The 25,986-nt window shown below is 39.6% G+C and overlaps 1 protein-coding gene across 1 annotated transcript in view; it reads left to right on the top strand.

Moving 5' to 3' along the window:
* BACE2 (beta-site APP-cleaving enzyme 2) overlaps window positions 1-25,683 on the top strand; it is a 32,967-nt gene extending 7,284 nt beyond the window's left edge. The window contains exons 3-9 of the mRNA XM_014937995.1: window positions 5,061-5,277; window positions 6,846-6,974; window positions 8,150-8,284; window positions 11,515-11,616; window positions 15,122-15,271; window positions 16,439-16,607; window positions 22,296-25,683. Coding sequence (XP_014793481.1) covers window positions 5,061-5,277; window positions 6,846-6,974; window positions 8,150-8,284; window positions 11,515-11,616; window positions 15,122-15,271; window positions 16,439-16,607; window positions 22,296-22,549 — 1,156 coding nt within the window. The 3' untranslated portion in view covers window positions 22,550-25,683. The remainder of the gene's footprint in view (window positions 1-5,060; window positions 5,278-6,845; window positions 6,975-8,149; window positions 8,285-11,514; window positions 11,617-15,121; window positions 15,272-16,438; window positions 16,608-22,295) is intronic.
* The last annotated feature ends 303 nt before the right edge of the window (window positions 25,684-25,986 follow it).

Below are 25,986 nucleotides of genomic sequence, written 5' to 3'. Positions count from 1 at the left end.
ACCGGGTTCCCACAGCTGGCCACAGTCTATTCTGGGTGCGATCACCGGTGCTGGCCAGAGAGGGAGAGCATCTTCCTTGGATATGTTGTCCACGGCTGTCCAAATGCAGCCTGGTGTAGAGTTTGCTGTACGCACAGGGCAAGTACGGTGTTGACTCTTATTCAGCCTAGTGTCCACCATCACCCCAGATTCTTTTGAGTCCTTTTCAGTTGCTTCCCAGTCTGTCCTGATGCATGGAGTTGTTCCCTCTCAGTGACAAGCCTTTGTGCTTCTCCTTGCTGAAAGCCAGGAGGTTTCTGTTGGCCAAATCCTCCTACAAGGTTCCTTTGGATTCAAGCTTTACCATTCAGCACATGAACTACTTCCCTTGATGTAATGTCCTGTGCAGATCACCTGAGGCTGCAGTCTGTCCATTGTGTAGTTTCTTGATGAAGATATTGAACAATTTTTCCTCCACTCACAACCCCTGGGGCACTATTCTTTTCATAAGCCTGATGTTGAGTCAATGGTCACTGTCCTTTGGGTCCAGTGGCCTAGCCCATCTTCAACCCACACAGCGATCTGTCTGTTCAGCCTTACATCCTCATCTTCCAAATGGGAATGCCATTGTAGATGGTGTCAAAAGTGTTACAGAAGTCAAGATGGGCTATAGCCACTGCACTTTCCTCATCTGCTTAGCCAGTCATCTTGTTGTAGAAGGCTATGTGGTTGGTCAGGTATGATACGCCTGTGAAATTCCTTGTTGAATAACCTTGATTACCTTCTTGTCCTTCATGTGCTTGAGTACGGATTCCAGGAGGTTTTCTCTGAGTCTTTTCCTGACTTGAGGTGAAGCCTAGTGGCCTTGGGCCCCTGGGCCCTCATCTCTTTTTGAGCCTGGTCTTATGATAGTCTTTTCCCAGTAGTCAGGTTACCTTTCCTGGTTGTCATGATTTTGCATAGATGGTAGACAGGGGCCTTGATATCACAGCAGCTGGATCTGTAAAATTACCTAAGAGTGACCTTTACCCATGTGTAAATGAGACAAATGACCTATGGGCACTTTTCTTCCACACTATGTGGAACACTTCAAAATTAGATAAAGAGGTTTTCTCTCATGTGGTAATTATTCCTGCAGTTTTTCCCTATATTGTCACGAAGTGCTTCCATATCAAAGTCATAAACTGCAAATTGAAGACGAGGGGAGAGAAGGATTAGTAATTTGTTAAGTTAATGGGACTGAGTTATAGATGCATGCTTATTAGAATATTAATGTTGTGTTGGAGAAAGAGAGTGATGGGTTGAATTTCCTGATTGCCATGCTCTTAGTTTAATGTTATTCAAATGATCAAAATTTGAAATTAAATGCATGATTGTTTTTTGACTGAAATTGAGGAAAATGCATAGGAAAGGCATTATCTTAGTTTCAAAGGACCCAGAGGGTGTGTTATTCAGGAAGAGCCCTCCTTGAGCAGTTTTAGAACTAGCTTGTTAAATGATGTTGTGTGTCATGTAATCCATGTCATATAAGTCTACTATTTAATTATCTGGGTCTTTCTGTACAAAATTAATAAAGCTATTATCATGAACTCTATCACAACTTGGGCTTTTAGTGGCTCTGACAAAACTTTGTTGTGAAAAGTTCTCAATCTGCTGTGGTCATCATGCTGTACAAGTCACCATGATGTATAAGGTTTTGGGAAATGGCCTAATTTGTCCCAAACTGAAAAGAAATCACAGCTTTTATTTCTCGTGCTGTTCAAAATAACAAGTAGTTTTTGTTGAATACGCTACTTACAATAAAAGAACTACTTAAACAGATGTATAAAGGGATTTTTACACTTGAAACTAAATTATCAGTGATGGCTCTGTAGCAGTATGTGAGACAGTGACAAACTCAGAGCTGTCAGTGTTCAGCAACAGTATTCAGTTTTATTTCAGTTTGAGTACTACTGCTTCACCATCTAAAGTTTCAAGAATAAACTGCTCAAGAGATGATCATTCCAAGAGATAGGAATGTAAGAAAATTATGGGCAATAAATTGAGGTAATACAATAAGTTATATACCAGCAAGAAAAAGTAAGCTTCTGCTTTGCTGTATGATCCCGCAAGTTTGGTTGTATATGGTGTACAGTTTATGGCTTGAGGGAAATTATAAGCTTGTCCCAGAACCCCTGCAAATTAGATGGGACTAATTGGTTAAAAAACAGTAATATATGTTGTGGAAGAGTCTTTAGACAACTAGGTTTTGTGCCATCCATCTTCACTAGAGAAGGGATCAAAACTTCTGTTCAGATTTTTTGGTCTATTGGTGTTTTCTGTCCCTTCTTTGCCATTGCTGTTCATGGAGACATTGATTGGTGCTTAGGGAAAAGTGAGTGGGTAAGTAGGAAAATCTGAAGTTCTGGTTTGTTGCAGGGTGGCAAGTGAGCTAGGAGACGATGGACTTAGGAAGGAATTGCATGTGTTTGGTGAGGTCAGTGTTAAGCAGGGGTTTCTGTGCAGTGCATTTGCTGTTACTGTGTTGAGCATAATATTTTGTCAATGTTTTGTTCAATGCTGTAATCTGGTAATGAAGAGTAATTCTGCATGCGAAAATGAACCTCTTGCTAGTTTTTTGAGATGAGGTTTGAAGACCACCTTTCTGTTGACTGTTTTGGAGAGAGATAGAAACCAGAAAGGAGACGGAGAAGGAAGTAGTGACACTACAGCACCATAATCTAAGAGGCCATTTTCCTTGCCTCTGGTGAAGATATACTCTGTCCTGCCAGAAAAGTTTAATTTCTTATTTTCTTATCGTAGCCACAATGGTTTGTTTGGAATCTTTTTTGTGGTGTGTGTTCATTTAAAACATTCAGCCTATGAATGAGCAAGTCTCTAGTTTTCACCTCTAAAGTTTTCTTCCTTTGGATCAGTGAGATGGACAAACACGGGCTGATTACAGTCAAGAAGATGGAGCAGGAACTGGTTTTGCAGAACAGAATATAGTCTACAAGGATCATGTGAGATCCCTTCCCACACTAGGTATTTTGCTGCTTGAAGGAAGTGATAAGACCTTCTCTTCAATACAACGTTTGTGCACTTTACAAAGCAAATGAGTATTCTCATACCCATTTCTACAGGTGGGGAAGCTGAGGCACAGAGGGTGAGGAGGTGACTTGTCCTGCCTTTCCACAGGGAAGCTGACCAGCAGTGCTGGAAAACAAGTAGAGTCTTTCTGTGTCCTGGTCCACAGCCCAATCCATCAGGCTCTTACTGCTTATGGAAGAAGAGCTATATTCTGCTGCTGTTGCTAGTCATGCAGAGTCTGTATTTGCAGATTCACATCACTTTATTCTCCCAGCGCTCACTTTTCTCTCTGATTTCAGATGTTTCCTCTTCTGCTGCACAGCCAGACACTTTTCTACATGAAGAGCCCTGTATTTTCCCTTCCTTTTCCTGCCATTCCCTATTTTCTCTTATATCACTAATTATTCAGATTCTATTTTGATTTATAAAATGTACTGCTAGTATCACACTGGTACTCTGAAGACCCTGCCTGAGCAGAGATGTCCCTTTGTCTAAGTGTCATACAAATGCAGAATTATCTGGAAAGGTAAAACGGCAGTAGCAGTAACCAGGTACAGATAGTAACAGCATCTCTGGAATTCATGATTTTGAAATATAGTTACTGGAGCCATTACCTCATTTATTTCTGCTGTCTTGGATGTAATAAGCTACTGGGCTGTGAATGCCCCAGGAGGGCTAGGTGTTGGGAGTATCAAGAACTGCTTAGGCTTAGAGCCTGGCCTCTTACTACTCCCCACCCTCCCTTAGCTAGAAGAGGATCAGTCGCATGGTCCATATGGTGAAATTGTCCTTCAAGATAAAGTGTCTGCTTGAATGGGTGGGAGTGCATTGCAATCTGAAGGTTGTTCCCCATGATAGGCAAAAATCACACTGACTTCATTCTGATGAGCTCAGGCACAGGGGGCTCTGAAACCTCCTCATGTTTCTGGTCAGAGCAGATGTTAGATAAAAGCTGCTTGAAAAAACTGACCATACTTGATAAATCACCCACACATTCTATTGTTCTACAAACATGTAAAGGTGGTGTTATGATTGTTTTGGGTTTTTTTAATTTACTTTTAAAAACATTGTTAAACTAAAAGTCTGTTTGGATCAATCAAGCATGGTCATCTGCCTCTTCAGAAGGGGAAGTTGTATGCCAAGGAATGGGACCAAAATGACCGTAACAAGTCTAGGAGTTTTGTAGCTCTTCAGAAGTGATGAGGAAGATGATTACTATGTTTATACTACAGGATTTTAAAATGAAAAGATCTATTGATGTTTTTTCTCACATTTTTGTTAAGCCTTCAAAACAAGCTCTTTTCCTTTCTTTGCTTGTCATACTTAACTGTTCCTTTGCCTTTGCTGCCCTGGTCTAGAAGGAACCCCTTCCTTTCCTCCAACCCAGTGAATCATTTGTTAATAATATCCAAATCTACTTACTTCCTGATACATAGACCAAACTGCAGATTTAGAAAACCTGTGTCTTACTGCTGATACTCACAGTAATATTCCAATTTACCCCAAATTAATTTTTAATAATATTGATGAGGTATTAGTCTAAAGCTATTCAGTTAGCCTGGCAGTTGGTTTTAGATTTGAATTCAGAAGCTTTTAATTTCCTAGCACCACTTAATATGTTCCATCTCCAATTAAAGAGAATTGTTTGTATTATGATGGACCAGTCTGAGTGAGGGACATAATGCAGTAGCATAATACCTTAGATTTAAAAAAACAAAAAACAAAAAAAAAAACCAAACCAAAACAAAACCACAAAAAAACCCTAGATACATTGTGAAGACGTGAGTCATTGATGGCTTCATCATGAAAACAAGGCCTCAAGGATTTTTCTATTACTGCTGGGGTTTTTTTACTGCTTTTGCAATCCATTCCCCTTCTTCTGTGAGTATATGCAATCGACTTTGCAGACTTCACTTTTTTTTCTCTCTGGGAAAAATTAAGATTGAATATATTCTGTTGTCTCGCATTGTGAATTAACATCTCATGCATAAGTGTATCTTTTCCTTTTAAAGGTCAAGTACATACAAATCTCAAGGGATCGATGTCACAGTTAAGTACAGTCAAGGAAGCTGGACTGGAGTGCTGGGTACAGACGTCATTACTATTCCAAAAGGAATTGATGGCAGCTACACCATCAACATTGCTACCATTCTTCAATCAGAGAATTTCTTCTTACCAGGTGTTAAATGGCACGGGATTCTTGGTCTTGCCTACGATGCCTTAGCCAAGGTAAGTCACCCTTTCCCTAGCTATTAAAATGCAGAGTGTAGATGATCTGTCAGCATTAGACTCTTCCCTTCCACCCAATCTTTCCTATGGATCTTTTGTGTTTGTTAAGTTCCAGAAAGAATAAACTGGGTTGTAATGGTGCCACAGTCCCATATATGGATTTAGGCTTTTCTGGTGATGAAGGCTCCAATTTTAGCTCCTCTGGAACAAATAAGGAGTTTGTAGTACCAGAGGATGGGAGTACAGGCTTCTGGTATGCGTGTAGAGGGAATTTATGAATGTTGTGATGATCTACCTCAAGACTTATCAATGACTGATGGACTCTGTTGGCAAAGCCCTTGACAGTTCATTCGACGACACTGTCCATTCATCAAGTAGAAGTTAAGATGGAGGGCATATATGGATAATTTCAGACCAAATATTAGCTATAGTGTTTATATGAACATTAAACCAAGTACATCCTGTTCATATGGAGGTAGGAAATTCAGGTAGATGTTTAAATTAAAACCTAAAATTTTTAGTCTGAAATTTAAAACCTTATAATCTAAAACGGAACACTGAAAACTATGATTGAACTACTACATAGCCATAGTTTTCAACCTACACATAACTGTCTGAGAAATTCACAAACTGAGATATATCCCATAAGAACAAATGATTCAGTACTGTCTGCCTACTCTGTAATTAAAAGGCTTTATTCAAGAGTTGCATGATCGTTGTATTGACTTCTGCTGTCCTTGCCGTCATACACTGTCAACAGACAGACAGAGAAGAGCTGCTTCTCAAACTCTGGCTTGGGCAAATAATGTATTCAGGGCATTTATTTTCCCCTTCTTCCAAAGACTTAAGTGTTGCCGGCTTCTGAGGCTGCTCTGTGCTTTGTGTAGTAAGAGCACTTGGCATCTCGCAAACCAGCCGGGGTCTCTGCCTGTCATGAGATATACTTGAACAGAAGTCTGAATTACAATGAAATTGCAGTGCTCTGATAACTGCAAAGACAAGCATGACATGCAGTGTAGGAAAGAACCTGCTGGCCAGTAATCAGTTGAAGTGAGTGTGCTTGGATATGAAGTTCCTGAAAAGAAAGAAGAGGAACTAAGGGCAATTGAATTCAAAGTTCATTAGAATTAAACTGTGTGTAAAAACTGAAAATCTTCACTTTCAAGTTCTGCCTTTTAACTGTGGAAAGGTGGGAAGGGCAAGCTACATTTGACTGTTCTAATAATCCAAAGCCTTTTCCAAACAGAAAGCATTGGTGAGAGTTTCTGCCTGAAACTAGCATTTGAGTTTAAAACTACAACTGAAAAATACTCTCGTGCTTTAGGGATTTCTATGACAGTGGTCAAGAGTAAAAGTGTTTTTAAAAACAACAGAAACAGAAAAATGACAGATGTTGGGTTTTTAATGACTTATTATATGTAGAATTTTCATCACCTGGTTGTCAGAAATTCAATTTACTCATGAAAAGTGGTCTTGTTTGAATGATTGGCTCATTTCTGCAAAGAAACTTTTTAATGAATACTTCTGCAATTCTTTTGTTTTTTGTTTTGTTTTTCGACACCTTCAAGCCTTCAAGTTCTGTGGAGACGTTCTTTGATTCTCTTGTGAGGCAGGCAAAGATCCCCAACATTTTCTCCTTGCAGATGTGTGGTGCTGGACTGCCTGTTTCTGGAAGTGGTACCAACGGAGGTAGTCTTGTGGGTATCTGTCAATCTGAGAGGGAAGATGTATCTTTGTTAACCTCTCTCCCTCTTTTCTATGACTATCCTACTTCTTCCAAATTTAGCGTTTACTTATATGAAATGTTTTATATTTTTTTGAGGAAAAGTTAAGCATTTAGGCAAAACTAAAGTGTCTGTTTATTTTCATTCTTCATTCCTTTTTCTCTCTCAAGTTTGAGTAAAGTTCTGCATTTCAAGTTTAATCTTAATAAAGAAAGCCAGATTCTACTGCCTTTCTCAAACTGAGTAGTCCCTTACTCAGCTGCTAATAAAAATGCTACAGTATTTTTTTTACATGATGTGAAAAGGGGGAGAGGAATCAAGGCTCTTTTCCTTTTTTTGTAAACAACATATTACAGGAAAAAGTCTGAAGATCAGATCTTCTGCTTGTTACTCTGGAAAGACCTTCCATCAGTTTTAGTGGGACCAAGAATTGGCCATTATTTATCTTGGAATGACTGTTCCCGAATTGTGCTGAAATAAGCATATCAGCACAAGTGTTGATCACAAATAGTTATTTTGCTGTGAATTCACATACTGTAAATGTTAACACACTTGATACAGATGAAGCCCATGGGAAACTTGCTTATGTTAATTCAGTTCAAAGTCTGCTGGTCTAGTATGCTCCCAGTCAGCTTCAATGTAAGTTTGAAGTTAATAGTGATAGCAATGATAGGATGGTCATATACCATTGTGGATGTGGGGAAAAAAAAAAAAAAAAAAAGGAATATTTTTGAGCAGTTATTAAGGCTTTCCTGATCTGATAAAGTGAATTTATGATGTGCAAGTTTAATATTCTGTCCCATTTTTAAACATCGCCTAGATTAAACCACTGAAGATACCATCTTGACTTCAACATTTTTGAGCTTTCATAAGAGAATCAGTGTAAACTTGTAGATGAGGATGCTGGTAATTTGGCCCAATATGGGAATTCTGGTTGGCTGAAGCACAATCTGCTTAATGTCTAGATGTTTCATACTGCTTTATTATTGGCAGAGAACTTGTCAGTAAAATCCATACAAATGGTGCTAAATTAAAATTTGGATGCCTTGTGCATCGCAATTAAATGTTTTTCCTTTTTTCCTGTACTTGTCCCAAAACTAGGCATCTGGGATTTTAAAGCACGTGAATTCCTTTCACTTTTCCCTCAGGTTCTGGGAGGAATTGAACCAAGTCTGTACAAGGGTGATATTTGGTACACACCTGTCAAAGAGGAGTGGTATTACCAGGTTGAAATCCTCAAACTGGAGGTTGGAGGACAGAACCTCGAATTGGACTGCAGAGAGGTATTTGCAATAATGTGTTTCTGTCTATATAAAATGCAAGCTTGGTTAAGAAAAACATGTAATTGATCAGTTTTGTCTTTACAAGCAGATCTGTATTGTGTTTTCCTCCAAGAATTAAGGCTGCACGGTAACTTTGCAAAGAAATCAGCAAGCCATGTGAAATGTAGTGTGTGCATGAAGCATGCTGAAATTGCTTCAAAGAGGACTTTAAAGTCATTTCTAGTATTTTTACTAAATTAGGGACTAAGCTACAATTATGTAGTGAACAGTCCACTGAAAATACTGCTGATGTGATTTGGAAGGGCTCAACCTCTTGACTAGTTTCATTTGTAACAAAGGTGTCTAAACTCTGAAGATTCAAGGAGACAACAGTCTTTAAGCAACTACAGTTTACACAGTACAATCAAACCAAAGAGTTTTGAGATAATTCTGGTCGAAGAAAGAAAAGGGAAAATTTTGGATTGACCTCTGTGGATATGTCTAAGCATGTAATTCGTGATGGCAGTGGGCAGGTGTCATCCAGGGAGCCTTCCCAAAGTACCTCATCCCTTGCCTCCTTTTCTAATTTTTGTAATCCACTTTTGCTTGCTTCAGCCTTCCTAATTATTGTTCCTGATGGATATGTTTTCTGTTTTTGTTAGGAATAATGTTCAGCTGTCTCCTGATCAGTCTAATGAGACTGGGTTGTTGCCATTTTTACTCCAGTGCAGTTTCATTTTTTTTCTGGAGGATGTGTGTAGTGTGTGTTTCATTTGTTTCTTGCTGTAGGTTGTTGCTATTCATGTTTTGATTTTAGTTCTATAATTTTCATGCCCTGTTTTCATTAGACATCTTAATTTTATCTTGTGCTTGCTCTCTTAATTGGAAATCATTAGAACATGATAATTCTGAAGTTTTTGTAGGTCATGCAAATTAAGTGAAATTCATGACAAAAATCTTACATGTGCATAAATATTGTATTTCTGCACAAAATACAGAAATCATATTGCCATATAAAATATTTAAAACGAGTCATGTCATCTTTCAACTTAATAAGCAAAGCAAGGTCTATTTAAATGTCTCTCTCTCTGTTGTGTTGTTAGGAAGGCAAAACTGCTCGTCCTTTTAACATAAATGTTTGTGTTGCTTCTCTTTCTTGCCTTAAAAAACAATCAACATGTTTTCGAAGAGGAGCCCTTGTGCTAATGGTTTAATACATGCTGTTTCCAGAAAACAACTCACTTTAAAACCTAGCGGTGTTACGAAAGTTTCCTGTTATTGTCGCTCTTTTCTGAGCCAGGGTTTGCTTTAACAGAGTATGTATGAGCACAGCATGCTACTCGCTGGTACAAAAGGCATCATTCCTTTCGTGATCAAAGGAGATGTCCCCGCAAAAATTTAGGGGAAGAATAGTAAATTAGGGCTAGTACAGTTAAAATTTGGCTAGTTAGGGGCTTGCAGAGGAAGCATAATTCACTGTACAGGGCGATGAACTATGTGCCCTCTCTCCTCTTAGTTGTTTTCTAGGAAATGGAACATTTTTTGTGACCGTCACCAGAGACTACTCCTTTCCTTGCAAGAGCAAAGTAGACCCCCGCTTCAATGCCGGGAATCTGTCCAATGTCACGCTGCAGCCGTGGCCTTGAGCCTGGCAGGCCAGGGCTGAGAGAAGTACTGAGCTGCTGGCAGTGCTTAAGCTGCACTGCTAAATATTAACCAGGAAGACTAAGAAGGCACAAAGTTACAGTACACTCTACGTAGCGTGAAAATCCAGGTGATAATCCCTGGCTGCGCGATCCTGGTACCCCAGGCATTTTGCATGGGTTTATGTTAGTGGTTGTCTCTTTTGGCTGTGCCTCCTACCTACTTTTATTTGCAAGGATGGCTCTCCAGGATGCTGGTGATTGTGTATTTGCAGTACAGATCTATTAAAATGGACCCCACAATGCCTTGATATTTCTCTCCACTCCTTAGAAGTATTTCTGAGTGTATAATAAATGGTTTCCTGTTTGCTTTCCTTTAATCTCTGCCTGGCAGCCTATAGCAGCTCTTCTTTCAAAAAAAAAAATAAAAAATAATTGAGTCACTTTTTCACTTTTTGGTGGGTTTTATTTTTGTCACTGCGCTAAAGCTATTTCATATGGCTTGATAACATCTAAACCAATGTATTTTAAATTCACTTGCTGTTTGACCTCTTTCTAAAAAGCTTGTGCTGTATGTTTCTTTGTTATGATTGTGCCATAAACGTGTCACTGTTCAGTTATGTTGATCCTGCTGCCTAAGCTGGTGACAACAAAAGTAGTTAATGCAAACAGCTGCCATTGCTACTTGCCCTTTTTTTTTTTACAATTAATCATCATTTTTAAGGAGTTCATGAAAAAAATGCACCTTTTAAAACATTTATTCCGTTTTTTACTGTATCTGAAGTTTAATGAAATCCCTTAATCTGAGAGTTGGGGGTTTAATAATGAAGATAAATGTTTGCTTAGCTTTCTTGTGTATATTTTTGAGGCAGCAAAATTGAGATTTTATGTTCCTTTGTACTTGTTTTTGTCAGTGTTTTAGCATCAGCCCTCAATGAGGGTTCTTCACCCGGTGTGCGAGACACACTGAGTCAAGACATCTGGTTTTAACTTTGTTCTTTAGACATAATTAGTGGTTTTCCGCGGTCAAGAGAGAAAGGTGTGGCATTTGGCATTTGTATTCTTGAGCCAGTACCAAACGTGACAACTAATGAGGCCTTATGCTCCCTGACTATTCTTAAGTTAGGCCGGTCATTGAAAGTAGGCTGCTGTATTGTGTTTAAACATGAGTGAGTTGTTTCCACGATAGCAGAGGCCTTGGTTGAGGGCTTGGATGTATGTGTAAGCTACATCAGCATGCTTGGCACCTGTACGGACCCTGGGAGTGCTTTTGCCCAAAGCATGTGGGAGGTAAAGTGGATTAGCTCACACCCCTGAGAGGGGACAGGATTTTCTCTTTGCAGTGGTTTGGCCATTTGCACCAGCAGTGGTGACACACAGTGATGTCTTGAGTGGTGCAGATAAACTCACTCGTGAGGCCAGGCTGTTGCTCTCAGACTTCATTTGAATTCAAGCTATCCACTAGAGAGAGCTGCTGACAGATATGACATGCAGGTTTGGGAAGACAGCTACCAAAAAGGAACAGCTTTGTTATTGTTGTGAAACAGTGGAATCTGCATTACCTTAAGTTACGGTGCATAACTTCTCTCCTTTTTTCCCCCTCCCTAGTATAATGCTGATAAAGCAATAGTGGACAGTGGAACCACGCTTCTCCGCCTGCCCCAGAAAGTCTTCAGTGCTGTTGTGCAAGCAATAGCTCACACCTCCCTGGTAAGCTAATGTCATTAAGTCTGCTTAAAATGTTAGATGCCTATTAAGCGATCACATAATCTTTGGAAAGAGTGTCATCTTTGCTATCTGCCTTGTAAGTCACAGGGTTTTAACCTGAGAGGAGCAGCATCTTTTCTGGTCTACTCCTGTTAATAAGTGAGAAATGACTGATAGTCTTTGATGGAAATGGAAAAGAAGAGGTGAAAAGGGAAAGGAAGGGGGGGAAAAGGGTGTCCAAGAAAGACAAGAAGTGTGTGTATGCAAATGCATCAGAAATAGTGCAGAGATGGAATATTTTGTTCCAAGCATTTCAAAAACACTGACATAATCCCTGTTGCTCTGATTCAAAGTATTGAGTGCAAAAATCAGTCCTTTCTTTCAAAATAGTGTTTATAAAGTAGAAGAACCTGCTACTGCAAGCAGTTGCTTCCACAGTATTCTTATATTATTATATTCTTATTGTTGTATAGAATGGATGTCATTCATTAGGATTATTCATATCAATAAAGCTGCTTTTGACCTTCATTATTGAATTATTTATGTTTAAAAGTGTCTTTCTTTGGAAATAGAGTGGCCTTTAGAAGTAAGGCATGGGGATGGTGGATTTCTCAGACTGTAGAGTAACTGAAACAGCATTTTCTAGTTAATAAAAACTACTCATAAATTTTGGTTGAATACAGTGAACAGCGCCAAGAAGGTTAAAGATGAAGAATAAATCTCAGATATTTCAAAGTGAACAATTTTAATATTTTTGTCATGGATTCACAATCAGACAGCAGTAGCCATTGGAAATCACAGGAAATACAGTAAGGAGATGGTTGGCCAGCTGCCGAAGAGACAGAGTATTTGCCTGTGTGCTGGTAATTCAAGATTGAGATCCTTTTCCTACCTGACTGAGAGCAGAGATTTGGCATGAAGTGTTCTTCACTGCCTGCAGGTGTCCAGTGTCTGAAATAAATATATCAGCTATCTCATGAAGCTTGGCTTCCGCGGTTGAAAAGTTCTTCTCTTTGCAAAGCACTTAAGTATTGACTGGAACAATTTCAGTCAATGGGGGAGGAGAGAGGGGGGAATTGAAAGAAGCCTACCCAAGACCTCTTGTAATGGCACCTCGTGGACAGGGCATCCTCCTGTGAAGTGGGTCACAGCAGTCCGCACTCCTCTGTGATGCTGGTCAGGACATTTGAACTAGGGCCTTCCACATGACAAGTAAATGGTCAATTGATCGATGAGGTATTAGAGGGAAACCACTCACTCACTCTGCTTAATGTTTTTTGTTCTTGCTATTAAAAATGCATAAACTAACTCTTCTCTTTTAGGGTTTCTTATTAATCTCAAGGACCTTGCTGCCGTACCCTTTTCCCTCCGCACACACCAAAAATTACTTTCATAGCTCTAAACAAAGGAGATAGTCTATTAAATAAGAAGGTAATTACAAGATGTAAGGATCAGATTCCAGCTGTGTGGGAGCAATGTCAGGAAAATGGGTATTTTCAGCAATTGTACCATGGCATCACAACCATATGCTTAGCACTCTGTGCTTCTGGCAGGCTATGTACCACTGAAATATAAAATCATCTGCTGTAGTCAGACATATTTCTTTGACCACAAGTGAACCAGGTTAACAAGTTCCTGTTCCTAGCAGCTTGTTACAAGCTTCCCAAGAAGATGTTATTGTCCCCTCAGATATGCTGGGATAACTGCGTGTGAAGTATTCCTTTATTCCATTAAAAATCAAGGTTGTGAGCTTTATGCTCTTTAGTGGTGCAGATTGTTTTTTAAACCTTACTTATTTGGACTGAAGTCTTTTAGGGAGCAGCTACAGATGCTGTTTGATGTTGGCAGGTCTGAAAGGTGGTGGTTTTGCCAGGTGGGCAGAGATAGCCAAAGAGGGGTGGCAGCTACTACACTTCACTGAGCTTAAGTCAGAACAGTGAGTCTACTCACAGCATTAATATAATGCTAAGTTAATAAGTTGAAGAAAGGAGGGCTCAAATAAACCTCATATCTTTATTTTAATAACCTTTTAGGTATCATACAGCCAAATCCCCCCCAATGCATTTCTTCAGCGTACAGAAGTAAGGCAAAGAAATGCAATGTAATAAGCAGTCTTTCTGGGAAATAAAGTAGGCACTTAAAATAGAGCACTTTATAGACTTGGTCTGTTCAGTCTGGGTGCTATCTTGCAGTTTTCCTCAGATCATAAGCTCTGCTTTCCAAGAGAAAATGGAAACAGAGGAGAACTATATTTTTCAGCAGGTCCAGCTTGGGACTTAGCTATGATGGGCAGAGTATTCTGGCCTGTGCCAAGACAAGTTCTTCAGCAGGCACTCAGAGTTAAGGGTCTGCTTATGATGCTAAGTCTCATTGTGTGTTTACATGAGTGTACACTTGTTGGCCCAGGAACAGAGATGAGCACCTGCAAGTATTACGTCTCTAATACTGTGCAGCCCTAACAAAGATTTCATTGGCAGGAATGTGGGGTGGGGTGAATACTTGTCACCTGTAAAATGCCATATAACTAATGTACGAGCATATGTTTAGAAAATAATTGACATCACAGATAAATACAAGTGAGAGGAGTGGACAGGCTGGATTCCATCTTTCTTCTTCACCCAAATGGCAGGCTTTTGCTGTGCAGCGTGAAAACAAGATACTGCTTTCCTTCACGTGGGAATAACAACTACAGTAAAGTAATGCATTCAAATAAGGAAGGTTTTTCATCTGATCTGGAAGCAGATCAGCTTCAGGGAGCACGGACACTAGACAAGATGTTTGTCTTAGGCAAACAAGCTCTGTAGGAGTTTGGGTTATGCTTTGTTAGTGCCATGGATATATTAAGAAGTACTCTTAATCATCCTTATTTCAAAAGCATGTCAAGTTGTATTGGTAGGGAGTGGCAGGCAGCAAAAGAGACAGAGGGACATGTTTCTTCCCATTGACTATAGCAGACTTTGATTCTGTTAGATGCCAGGAGATGTTGGCTTAGCCCTTGGCTTCAAAACCGTAAAGTTGTGTAAGAAGCTCTAGGTACGTGAGGAAGGAAGATGACTCCATTACATATTCATCTGGTTTGTATTTGGTTTGTGTTTTTCAAAAAAATGTCTGCTGCCTCAAAACATTGCTGTTTGGTCAGAGCTGTTCAGAGAAGATGCCAATAGGCAGTAAAAGCCTATTGTTGCTTTGCCTCTTCGTGGTACTGTTTGCTCAGGGAGGTCATACGTGTTCATTGCAGAACTGGAAGTAAGGAGACACAGATGGGGAGGGCTAAACTTGCTTTTGCCTCTTCCCCCTTCTTCCAAGTCATAATGGGTTATGAAGCACCTTGATTTTTGTGTTGGGTTTTTGCTTTGATCCTTAAAGAAAAAGGTCTTCGTCAGACTTTTCTTCATGCTTGAATTTCTCCATAGGAATAGAAGAAATATAAAATAGTGGTAGTGGTAATTAACAAAGATCTATCAAAATGTATGTAATCTGCATGTAACACTTTTTTTTTTTTAAATAGATTCAAGAATTCTCCTCTGGTTTCTGGACTGGTTCACAGCTTGCATGCTGGGACAAAACCGAAAGACCCTGGTCCTTATTTCCCAAACTCTCCATTTACTTGAGGGATGAAAACTCCAGCAGGTCATTTCGGATCTCTATCCTACCACAGGTCTCAACCTTCTTTGTTTATTCAGTTAGGAATTTATTTTTACTGTTATAAAGCATGTGCTCTTTAAAATTAGGAGCTATTTTTAGCAGTAATAGAGAACTGGTTTATTGCATGCAAGGGAAATCTTTTTAAATCAAATTTTTAAAATCAAATTTTAAATAGGGAAAATAACAATCTTGTCAAACCTAAAACCGAAAAAAGAAAAAAAGTTTCCCTCTGAGTATAGTCCATGTAGTTGGAAGCGATTTTTTCAAGTTGTCAGGAAAAATAGGCAAGTTTTTGTTTTGTTTTCCTGAGCTTTAGCCACAATAGATGTCAATACAGAGTGTCTCTGCTTATTTTGATCTTCTTGTTTTGGGAAGCAAATTGATTTGTTTTTCATGGCCTTCTGAGCTGGAGTACTTCTTCTGAATATGACAGTCTTGGCAATGAGCCTATGTGATCTCTTCACCAGTTTCTGTAACTTAGTTGGTTTAGCTTTTATTAATATTCCATCCCAGCTTTCAGAATATAATGTGCCACTTCTGTTTTTCCTCTCTGGCTTTCCCTCCCAGTATAGGTTGCAAAATAGGCTAGTATCCTCTAACATTACTAAAACAGTCTTTTACCTCAGGGGATGGTCAGGAGCAAAGGGGAGAATGAACCTATTAAGTACATTCTAACTTGAAATATAGTAAAGCCTTATGATAAGCTTTTTCTGTATTGATCATATAGCTTGGCAATCTTTCATCTTCCCTGAGGAGACAAGGGGTAAGATGTGACTTGAATTTATAAATCTAGAGCCTTGAAGCTGACACCAAGTGGTCTTTTAATCAATTCCTTTCTGATAATTTTTTTAATACTAAAATTATTCTCTAATTTGAGTTAATATCACAAGTTCTTCCTCAGGTACCCTCCCCTTACAGAAAACAGAATAAAAATTGGCTGTCATGAATTTGCTGTTGACTTTCACATGGTGACTGACTGTATTCAAATTTAAGCTTTACCTCTTACCTGCTTGTAAGTTTTGACCAGTTTTCAATCATGTTCAGAAATCTGTTTGCCCCTATTCATTCTCTATTTTCAGGGGAGTTTGAGTGCCTGAATATAAAAATCATAAGGCCTGAACTTCTAAGTGCTGTGTGTTGTTGCTTCTTACACTCTCCCTTTTTTTGTTTTTCTTAATAGCTTTATATTCAACCCATCCTTGGAATAGGAGAGAATTTACAGTGCTACCGATTCGGCATCTCTTCCTCCACAAATGCTCTAGTTATTGGTGCTACAGTCATGGAAGGCTTCTACGTAATATTTGACAGAGCCCAGAGGAGAGTGGGCTTTGCAGTGAGTCCATGTGCAGGTAAGAGAACTCAGGTTCAGGTCTTGGTGAGTGAGGAAACATCTGCTCTTTCAGAGAAATGCATTTGCCACTTATCTGATGGGGAAAAGCATGGTTACTCATGAAGTGTGAAGGGTATATTTTTTAGCAATTCCAAGATACTCAGATTTCAAGGAGAGGGGGATTCCAAGATACTCAGATTTCAAGGAGAGGGAAGAAAAAAAAAAAAGCCGTATTGCATGCAACAGCCTTTTGGCATGAAGTAAATCAACCTCAGCTCTGGGTATCTTAGCTGCGTTCTTCCCTCTGAGAGGAGATCTTCTTTCTGAGACATCTGTCTGTGTGCGCAGTTTCCCCAACAGTTGCATGAGACAAGTCTCTGTTTTTAATGTGGCTTCATTTTTGTCTAGTTCCTGTTCTCATTTGCGGATAAATGGATTCTTCAACTAACTTTTGCAATATGCAGTGAAGTACCTTATCCCCTCCTTCCTCTAAATGCAAATCGGGCCTTTTCAGCCTCTCAGAAATACTTAAAGAAAGAGCTAAGATCACAATGGGACTCAAATTTAGACTTGTGGTGTTTGCATTGTTTCTAAACAAATAGTTTTCTAAGTGTAAGTAGAAAGCCATTCATTTTTTAATTAGCTGCTGAGGAAATGTCAAAAGGCTTATACTTTTTGGCTGATTTTACAGTGCTGGTTAACTTTCTTGCTTTTTCATCATTTCCCTTATCTCACCAAGGGTAGCTAAACCAGAAAGTTTTAAGGTTTCCTCCCCTTGTTGTTGAGATATTGCTTTGGCACCACAAGAACATACAAGTGGGAGAGGACAGGAAGGTCCCAAACAGAGGTGATCTATGCCTGGAAAAAGCATTGTGTCATCTGAGATTTGCATGCGAAAAGGAGTATGACTGACAGTGCTTCTTTAATCCTCAGTATTTATGTTAGAGAGCGTAAAAGCAGTAAGTATTTTGAGTGCTTAGTGCAACCAGGTAATTGAGGGGAAAAAAGAGATACACTAGCTAGCTGAGTGGTAGCTCCAGGGCATTTTAAAAGCTTGCTTTTTTTTTTTTCCCCTATCTCTCCATTGATAATGGGTTCAAAATTGTCATCTTTGAGGTTGCTATGAAAGAAAATCTAGATATTGTTGCGAGTTGCTTAATGAAGACCTCTATGAGGTACCATGCAGTGATGAAAGACACATTTTGAATGCGTCTAGAAGGAGAGTGTAACTAGACAAATACTGCAGACCAGGTTTTCCTGCCTTTCATTCTTCCTTGTGCTTCCTGACTGCAACTTCAGCAAGTGGAGAGCTGCCTTCTGTCCCTGCCCCACTGCAGCCATTAATGGAGAGGGGAGGGGTCATTTTGACAGAACATATTGACCAACATGGTCAGCAGGGAATATAAGCCAGCTGGTGCTCATAAGAACTGCTTTGACAGCACTTCTTTGTTGAGAAAAGAATCAGGGAACCATAATAACACCTTAATGTTACCATTGCTACATAGAAGCTTAGAGTTTGGCCAGTTAATGTAGTTCTGCTGGCCTCATCTAGAGAAGAACAGAAATGAACAGAAATGAAATCTGAATTTACATGATCTTAGACACATGAGGATACCCAGCTGGTGCTAGAAGGCATTTCCTCCTTGTTTCTTTGTCCATTTTTCATGCATATGCCTAACCTAGCATCATGGGAATCTAGCTTCTTGAGAAATCAGATGACACAAGCCACTGACTGAGAGAAGATACACTGATTTGTCAGGCTCCACTCACATGGGGCAGATGACATTTTGCTGGATGTGCCAGATATTCTGAATTCACTTCTTCACAGCTTGCGGTTTCCATATTTAACACTACTTTCATCAGAAAACCACAACTGTGAGTGGTGAGCAGGCAGTGCAGTGTGAGGGATTAAGCTGCCTAACTGGCTTCCTGTGGAGGCCAGCCATGTCCTCCATAGCAACTATATTAATGTAATTTATTTGGAGCTTTTTAGCCTGCTCATGGGCATAAATTAAATCGAATTACTGGCGGCGTAAATCTTCAGAAACAGAGAAATATAAAAGACCATTTGGAATGGCTTTGCAGTGATCTATGCTTTCTTGTTTTCAGTAGAGTGTTAACGTTAAATTTAAGTCCATGTTTATATAAGATATTAAACTGGTATGTGCCGAATACAAAAATGAGGGGAACAGGACTAAAAGCCTTAACTTCATTGAACTCCCAAGTTTCTACTGAGACTTGGCTAGAGATGAGAACCGACATCCCACAATACTCCTTGTACCATTTTCATTCTTCAGGATGTACCAAGAGTGAGGAGAGTTAGACAGACGGCTGCAGGAAGCTATTCCATTGTAGCAGGCAAAGAAATAAATTTGTTTTTTCCTCAATATGTGAAACCGTTTAAGACTTATTCTGCCTGTTACTAATTTCAAATTGTTTCAAGTTGCCTGTTGATAATTTCAGGGATAGTCTACTGTTTACAGGACTACTAGGAAAGGTTTTGGATCAGGTCCCTTCTCGAGACAAGATGTTCAGATCAAGTATTAGTGAAGCAACCTAATGGCACCTTGGACTTGAGCAGAATTAGACCCCCAGTAATTTCATAGCAAGTGAGAAGATCGTAGGAGCAAGACTTGGGTATTTTTTAGGGAGGAAATGCACCAAGCACTGTAATCATCAGGTGAGTGCAAGTGAATCTACATACCAAAGGGCAAGATCCACCTCTTACATTCCGGGTGGTTGAAGTTGGACATGAGGAATTTCTTCTTCACCAGGAGGGTGGTACAGCACTGAAACAGGCTGCCCAGAGGGATCGTGGGGCCTCCATCCTCAAGGTTTTACAAGACCTGGCTGGATGAAGCTGCAGCTGATGTGATCTATTGATGGTGACAGTCCTGCTCTGAGTAGGGGTCTGCACTAGGTGACATCCAGAAGGTTCTTCCAAGCAGCACTTTACAATTTTATGATAAATTGGATCTAACTTCAAGTTTGCTTCCTTTCCATACCATCCAAGATGCTGAGTGAGTGACAGTGAGTGTGTTTGAGTTGCATAGAAATGTTACACAATAGCAATTTTCCATAGGTGCCATTTTTGTCTTGTAATCATCAATAATGAATAAAATCACATTTCTTCAAGGTCAAGAATTTATTGTACGCAGGTATCACCACATAGTCTAAAAAAAAAAAAAAAGCCAAAATGTCCTAATTCAGCTAATGTGTGTGACTATTAGTTTATATCTTATGGGCTTGTTTTGAACAATTTAGGCAAATTTCCTCTCTTTTGATTTCCTCTGAGGTTCTCTAGGGGTGGAAGAGAGTATGGGAAAACTTTTCTTTTTGGAGGGAAGAAAGCAGAGTCTGTGCTGCACTCAAGCATTCTCAAAATGTAATTTAAAATGTCAGCCACTATGGCAACAGTTTTGTATTGCCTTTTTTAATAGGAGTAATTACTGTACTCAAGCCAAATAATGAGTAATTAGGGACTGTTTATTTTCAAAGCTATCTCTGAGGTGGAAAATCGTGCAGCTTTTTTTTTTTTTTCACTTCTTCAAAATACTGAATTCCTAAGTAGGAATACTTATGCCTTGCATTTCACATTAGTATTACGCGTGGTGTAGTTTGGGTTTGCTGCAGGACTTCACGGGGACAGATGAAATGGTGTGAGAGGATGAGACGTCCAGAAGAAGTGCAATACTGGGGCTCTGAACAAAAGGGACTTCTGCCACAGACCTTCTAGCAAGTCTGTCCACTTCTGTGCAGCTCCCTTACCATATCTATGTCAAAGTAGTGTCTTGGCACGAGCCGGGTTATTACTATCTGATGAGTTGAGAGAGTCTGTGGTTGGTATTCACCGATGTTAGGGTGCTTGTGGGTGCAACCTCAGGTTTCACCCAGCCCACTCTCGACAGCTTATTGCTGCTGAAGGAGGCTTCCCACGCTTGCAGCTGGAGAAGGGTTAGTTCATTTGAGTGATCCTACAGAAAATTCCTCCTTTGGGCATTTTGTTTGTCGTGACAGGTCAGTTTTCCGTCAGATCAGCAAGTTGCCCTGTCTCTCCTTGCAGCCCACCAGTCACTAGCACCAATACAAACAGACAGTGAGTGGCAGAAGTGAGGGCAGCGAGCTCTTTTAGCCGCAGCCCACGATTAAGTTGAATTAGGTCTAATGAGACTTAAACCTTATGAGGTGTTGGGAAGCCAGGGACTGAATATCAATTAAAATTTCTCCCAATAAATTGCAGATAAAGCAGCCCACCTATTCTGCATTCGTTTCTCCACAAAGAACCTTAAAGGCCACCTTCCTGCCTTTCCAAAACCCAGGCTTCTCTCTTCTTTCCAAAGGGTATTTTATGCCAGTCTCTTTAAACGTGCTTTCAGGAGTCGTGCCTAAGATATGTGTAAATAAGAGGTACTGTTTACAGTAGCCAGGATCACTTACAATTTGGCAAGACTGTGTCTGTGTTTAAAATGAACAAGAGATTAAGCAGGAAAGGTAAAACTGAGGCCTTTGTAAGAAATACACAAATGTGGCTTGAAGTATCTGACTGGAAAAGTGAATTACAACTGTTTGGAAGACTTGTTAAAATGCACAGACAGCACTAACTGCAGGCTCCGAGTTGCCCCAAGCAAACTAAAAGGTGTCTGTCCTTTCCTGGCCACATACCTGCAGATGGGAAATGCTCTGAGTATTTTGTTGCCCTAGGCAACTCACTTGCTCTGCCTTTACAATACGCCTAGCCCTGTCCACAACTCAGGGGAACTTTGCTGCGCTTGCCACGGTTACTGTGACAACCGTGGGCAGCATAACCCTTTAACAAATACTGGTTGAACAAGTAGGGGTTTGTGATGGTAATGAAACAAGTCACACAGGCTGTGATGTTATCGAGATGGATGGCTGTTCAAAAAACGGGAGCTGCCAAGGCACACCTTCATGCTTCTTGCCTTAGATTTGTCATCTCCATTTTTCGAGCTGCTCGGTTAGCTTTCCCCTCCCTGCCCAACAGCACTGCTCCTTCATGTCCCAGCTCCTCACTCCTGACATTGACCTTCCTCTCCACCGTTCCCCTTTTCTGTACAGCTGTCACCCAGCTCTCCTGCCTCAACCTCCTCTTCCTTCTGAATTTTCACCTCCACTCACAAGAGTATCTGTGCTGCTTTCCACCCTGCACCTTGTGTTTAGGATACAGTCCTTTAAGGTATCTATGAAGCTAATGATCATGCATGCTGCTCCCTAAGACTCTAGAAGATAGCAAACGCAGAAGAGGTAAGAATCATCTGAGGTACTCTTCCAGTTGCTGCCAGGAACAAAAAAAGCTGCCCAGACCCTGACCTGCTCCAGTGTAGGTGTTGCTGGATTTTTAAGCTTTGTTAAATTGTCATTTCTGAACGGTTAGTCCAGACAGAACAAGATGATCCAGTGGCTTGGGCTTTAACTTGGACTGTGGGAAACTGGATTTAAATGTCTGCTGTCTTGTTGACAGCCTGTGTAGTTGTGGGAGTACCATCATCTCCTTTTGCTTCAGATTCCCGTTTTAGAAATATGGCATAGTAGTATTCTTATTGCAATGAGAAATACAATAAAACACGAGCATACCAAGATGTGTGATGATGAAGGAGAAGGGATATATAGGTATTTAAGCTAGATCTTTTATTATTTTCTTTTAAATGGCATCTATAGGCTTAATGTTTTTCTTTTTGTAATTTCTCAGAAGTTGATGGCTCTCCAGTATCTGAGATTGAAGGCCCTTTCACAACAGCAGATGTTGCAAGCAACTGTGTTTCTAGTGTTTCTTTCCATGAACCAGTGTTGTGGATTGCCTCCTATGCTCTCATGAGCCTGTGTGGAATTATCCTCCTTGTACTGATCATCCTGCTGCTCATTCCACCGCGGTGTCAGCATCGCTACACTGACAATGACGTGGTCAATGACGAGTCCTCCTTAGTGCGTCATCGATGGAAATGAGAAACGCGATCGTGAAACCTGGGACTCAAACAGGATGAAGAACAAAGTCCTTTGCCAAGGGGAAGAAGCCAAATGCCTCGGTCCTTTCTACGTTCATTACAAATTGCTGTTGAAATCCCGCCAAATACCCTGCATCATAACTTTTTTAAGCTTTATTTTCTAACACCGATTCTGAACCAAAGCACTGTTAACCACCTTTTAAGTGCTACGGTACTGGATTTGTTACTGCAGTACAAGGAGCCTTTATGCTCTCAACAGTACCTTCTTTAAAAAAAAAAAAAAAAAGGAAAAAAAAAAAAAAAGAGAAAAAAACCCATCATGACGTTCTTCCACTGTCTGAACAAAATTGTTCATCCCTCTTTCACAAAAAAAGGAGCTGTCAGTATTTTCTAACTAATCAATTCCTGACTGTAGAAAAAGAGAAAAAAACTTAATAATCTTTCTTATTAATTGCATTAAATGAATACTGCTTTCTGTTTACATCAATTCATTTTGAAACTGTGTTTATGGTGCGGGGGAGGGAGAAACGTCAGACTTAAGCAGCAGAGAAAAGCAAAAGAAGAAATGTTGGTTTGTGGGGTTTTTTCCTCAAGATCACTGCTGCCACTTGAGAGGGTTGCCCTTCATGAGTGTCATTACAAAATAGTTTGAGGAAATGAAAACTGGGAAACAAACTCGTTCAGCCTTAGTGTAAAACAAGACTACCTCTCTTAATTTACAAGGATGCTACCACTGGTAAGCATGTAGCTTAGAACTGGTCTTAAGCACAAGACGCTCCATATAACCAAATGCAACTCCTTGGCTTTGAAGCAGTGGATTTTATAAAAATTAATACTTCATGACTTTCCACTTTGATGCACAAAAAAAGCCTTTCAGTTTTCCCCCTAATGTGGGGGCTTGTGGGGTTTGTTGTTTTTTCTGAGTTGAGGATGACTGATACTTAGAAAAGGCTGGTCTGCGTGTATGTGGACAGATGATAAATCTAAGGTCCATGTTTTGCCATCTCTTTTGGTGTTCCTAGTGAGCCTGCAACAAAAAGGAAACAGCAGAATGAGAAAGACAGCGCTTTTTTTTTGGCTGAGCTCAGTAACCTAGACGTTCAAGGGAGAAATGTCTGTCTTCCCGGACAGACTGTGAAGTGAAAATCTTAATGCTGGCTTGTTCTTCAATTTGAATGGCAGTTGGAAGGGTTTGGTTTAGCTTCACCAGTGTGTCAATCAAGTGAAAAGCATATGACCGGCTGTAAACAAACATGTGGTAAAACTGACAACAATAGGTGGAGAGAGCAGGGAAGCATGTATTTGACTATACCTCCATTGTGCAAGGGTAAATCTTAATGCTGGAGGTCAGAACATGGCATTTTATTTGCAGATAGGACAATTTTTCTTGTATCTAGTCAGTGAGCGTTGCGGGACCTCCGTTGCTCTTCTGTAACACTGGCATAGCGGGTTTGAAAGAAACAATGCAAGGTTGTGGAGTCCAGTGATATAACTATTACTTATCTGTTGGTTTGGGTTTGTTTGGGTTTTTTTGCGGAAAAAAGGAAACAAAATTCCTTTGCATTTCAATAGCAGAGCAGTTTGCATATCTGTGTGGGAAATGAGAAAAAAAAAAAATGAAGCTTTGCTCTGAATCTCCCGATCCCTTGCCTACAAAATTTTCTGCCTATAATCCCTTCATATAGCTTTCTGATTCACACTGCCTCTGCATCTGACTCTGCATGGAATAAGCAAAGATTTCTTTTTTTCAGGATTGGTGCTTTTACAGAGGTGCACATAATGTGTGTGAAAATAAAGCACTGTTGTTTTTAAACTAACTTGTGTATATCACTTCATAACTGGAAGTGCCTGTTGGGTTTTCTTGCCTTTTTAATTCTTGCACTTTCAGCTTGCTTATCTGAACAGAGTGAAATAATTGGTGTTGTGATCCAACATCCGAAAAACATTTCTCTTGCAATTAGGAGTTGGAAATAGGAGGAAATATTGAGTTTGCTTCCTTCTTCCTCTGCCTCTTAATTTTTAAGGGGAGAAAAATGATGAATCATAAGGAATGTAATAAACTATAGAGCTTAGGTGTTTTCTCCCTGTTCTATTTTCCATACATCTCTCTCTCAATGTCTTATAATTAGAATTTTTAGTACGTTATAATAATAAGTTGTTCCCTTGAGTTTTTCTTAAAGCAATAGACTTTGCTCTTAAAAGAGAGAGTGATGTTTCCAATTCTGTGATTTGGTTCTGTATCATCCTCTTGGGTTTGGTTTGACACATAAATAATTTCAAAGTTGTATTCCTTCTTTACAGTATGGTAATACAAGGAATGCTTCTGTCACCTGTTTCAAACAGAAACACAGTGTGAATGTGTGGACTGATGCAATGGTAAACAATGAGCCCATTTTTAATTTGGAAAGTAATAACACTTGTATGCTCTTAAAATGTTTCTTAGCTGCTTCCCTCTCCCCACCCTCTCTTATTTTCTCACCACAAAGAGTTTTAGGAAGGAATTTATTGAGAAAGGTTCCTAATATGCTTTCTAATGACATGTAACATTTCTTCTGAGTTGCTTAACAAAGTCTTTTTAGCGCATTAGATTTCATATAAAACCTGTCCAGTTTTGCCCTTTCACTTTGAATGTCATTGGTCAAGACATTTTAATAGAAACACTTGAATTATATGAGCAATAATCAAGTAGCACAAATGAAATGGTAAAATATTCTTGAGTTTTCGTGGCATCCCTTGCCACTAAAATTTGGCTTATAGTAACAATGCTGTTAGTGACATCTGCTAGCAGCACAAACTTCATCTCAGCTTGTAAATTGATACTTACACTGGCAGATATTCAGGTGAGTACTGCTTTGTTGCTCTGGCAACAAGAAGAGCAATAGAAACCCTTGAGGGTTCATTTTTAGCCTACAGCACATTAAGAAAAATAATGCTCTTGAGCATTTTTCTATGAAAGATGAAATACAATGATAGACTACAGTGTTACCAAGTGTGTCTTACTAGTGATTTCTTTCCCTGATATATATTTTTTTTAAAGGAGAGTGCTGTGAGGTATTTTATGCTGCTGTTAACTAACTTCAGAGATAAGATTAAACCATACCAAGAAAAAAAAAAAAAAAAGGAGGGGGCCAAAAACCAGAGCTTTGAGTAAAGATGGTGCTGGAAAATATTCTCTATTTGTTATGGAAGACAACATGTTCCATATCACAGGACTCCAGATCATTCCTTGCATACGTATCAGTATTTCTTGCAGAACCAGTGTTTTCCTAGTGTGAATGTAATATCATGTACCATGAAAATGTCAAAAAAGCCATGTTTCATTGGATGCAGCCTTTTAGATAATTGATGCTATCAGTTCAATCATTAGGGATTTGAAAATGTGTGATTTGAGTTCAAGTAGTTAAACCTGAGTTCAGGCATGGGAATATGTTAGTTCCA

The sequence above is a fragment of the Calidris pugnax genome, unplaced genomic scaffold (assembly GCF_001431845.1).
Source record: "Calidris pugnax isolate Ruff unplaced genomic scaffold, ASM143184v1 scaffold25, whole genome shotgun sequence".
Taxonomy (NCBI): Eukaryota; Metazoa; Chordata; class Aves; order Charadriiformes; family Scolopacidae; genus Calidris; species Calidris pugnax.
This window is presented reverse-complemented; position numbering and strand designations above follow the sequence as displayed.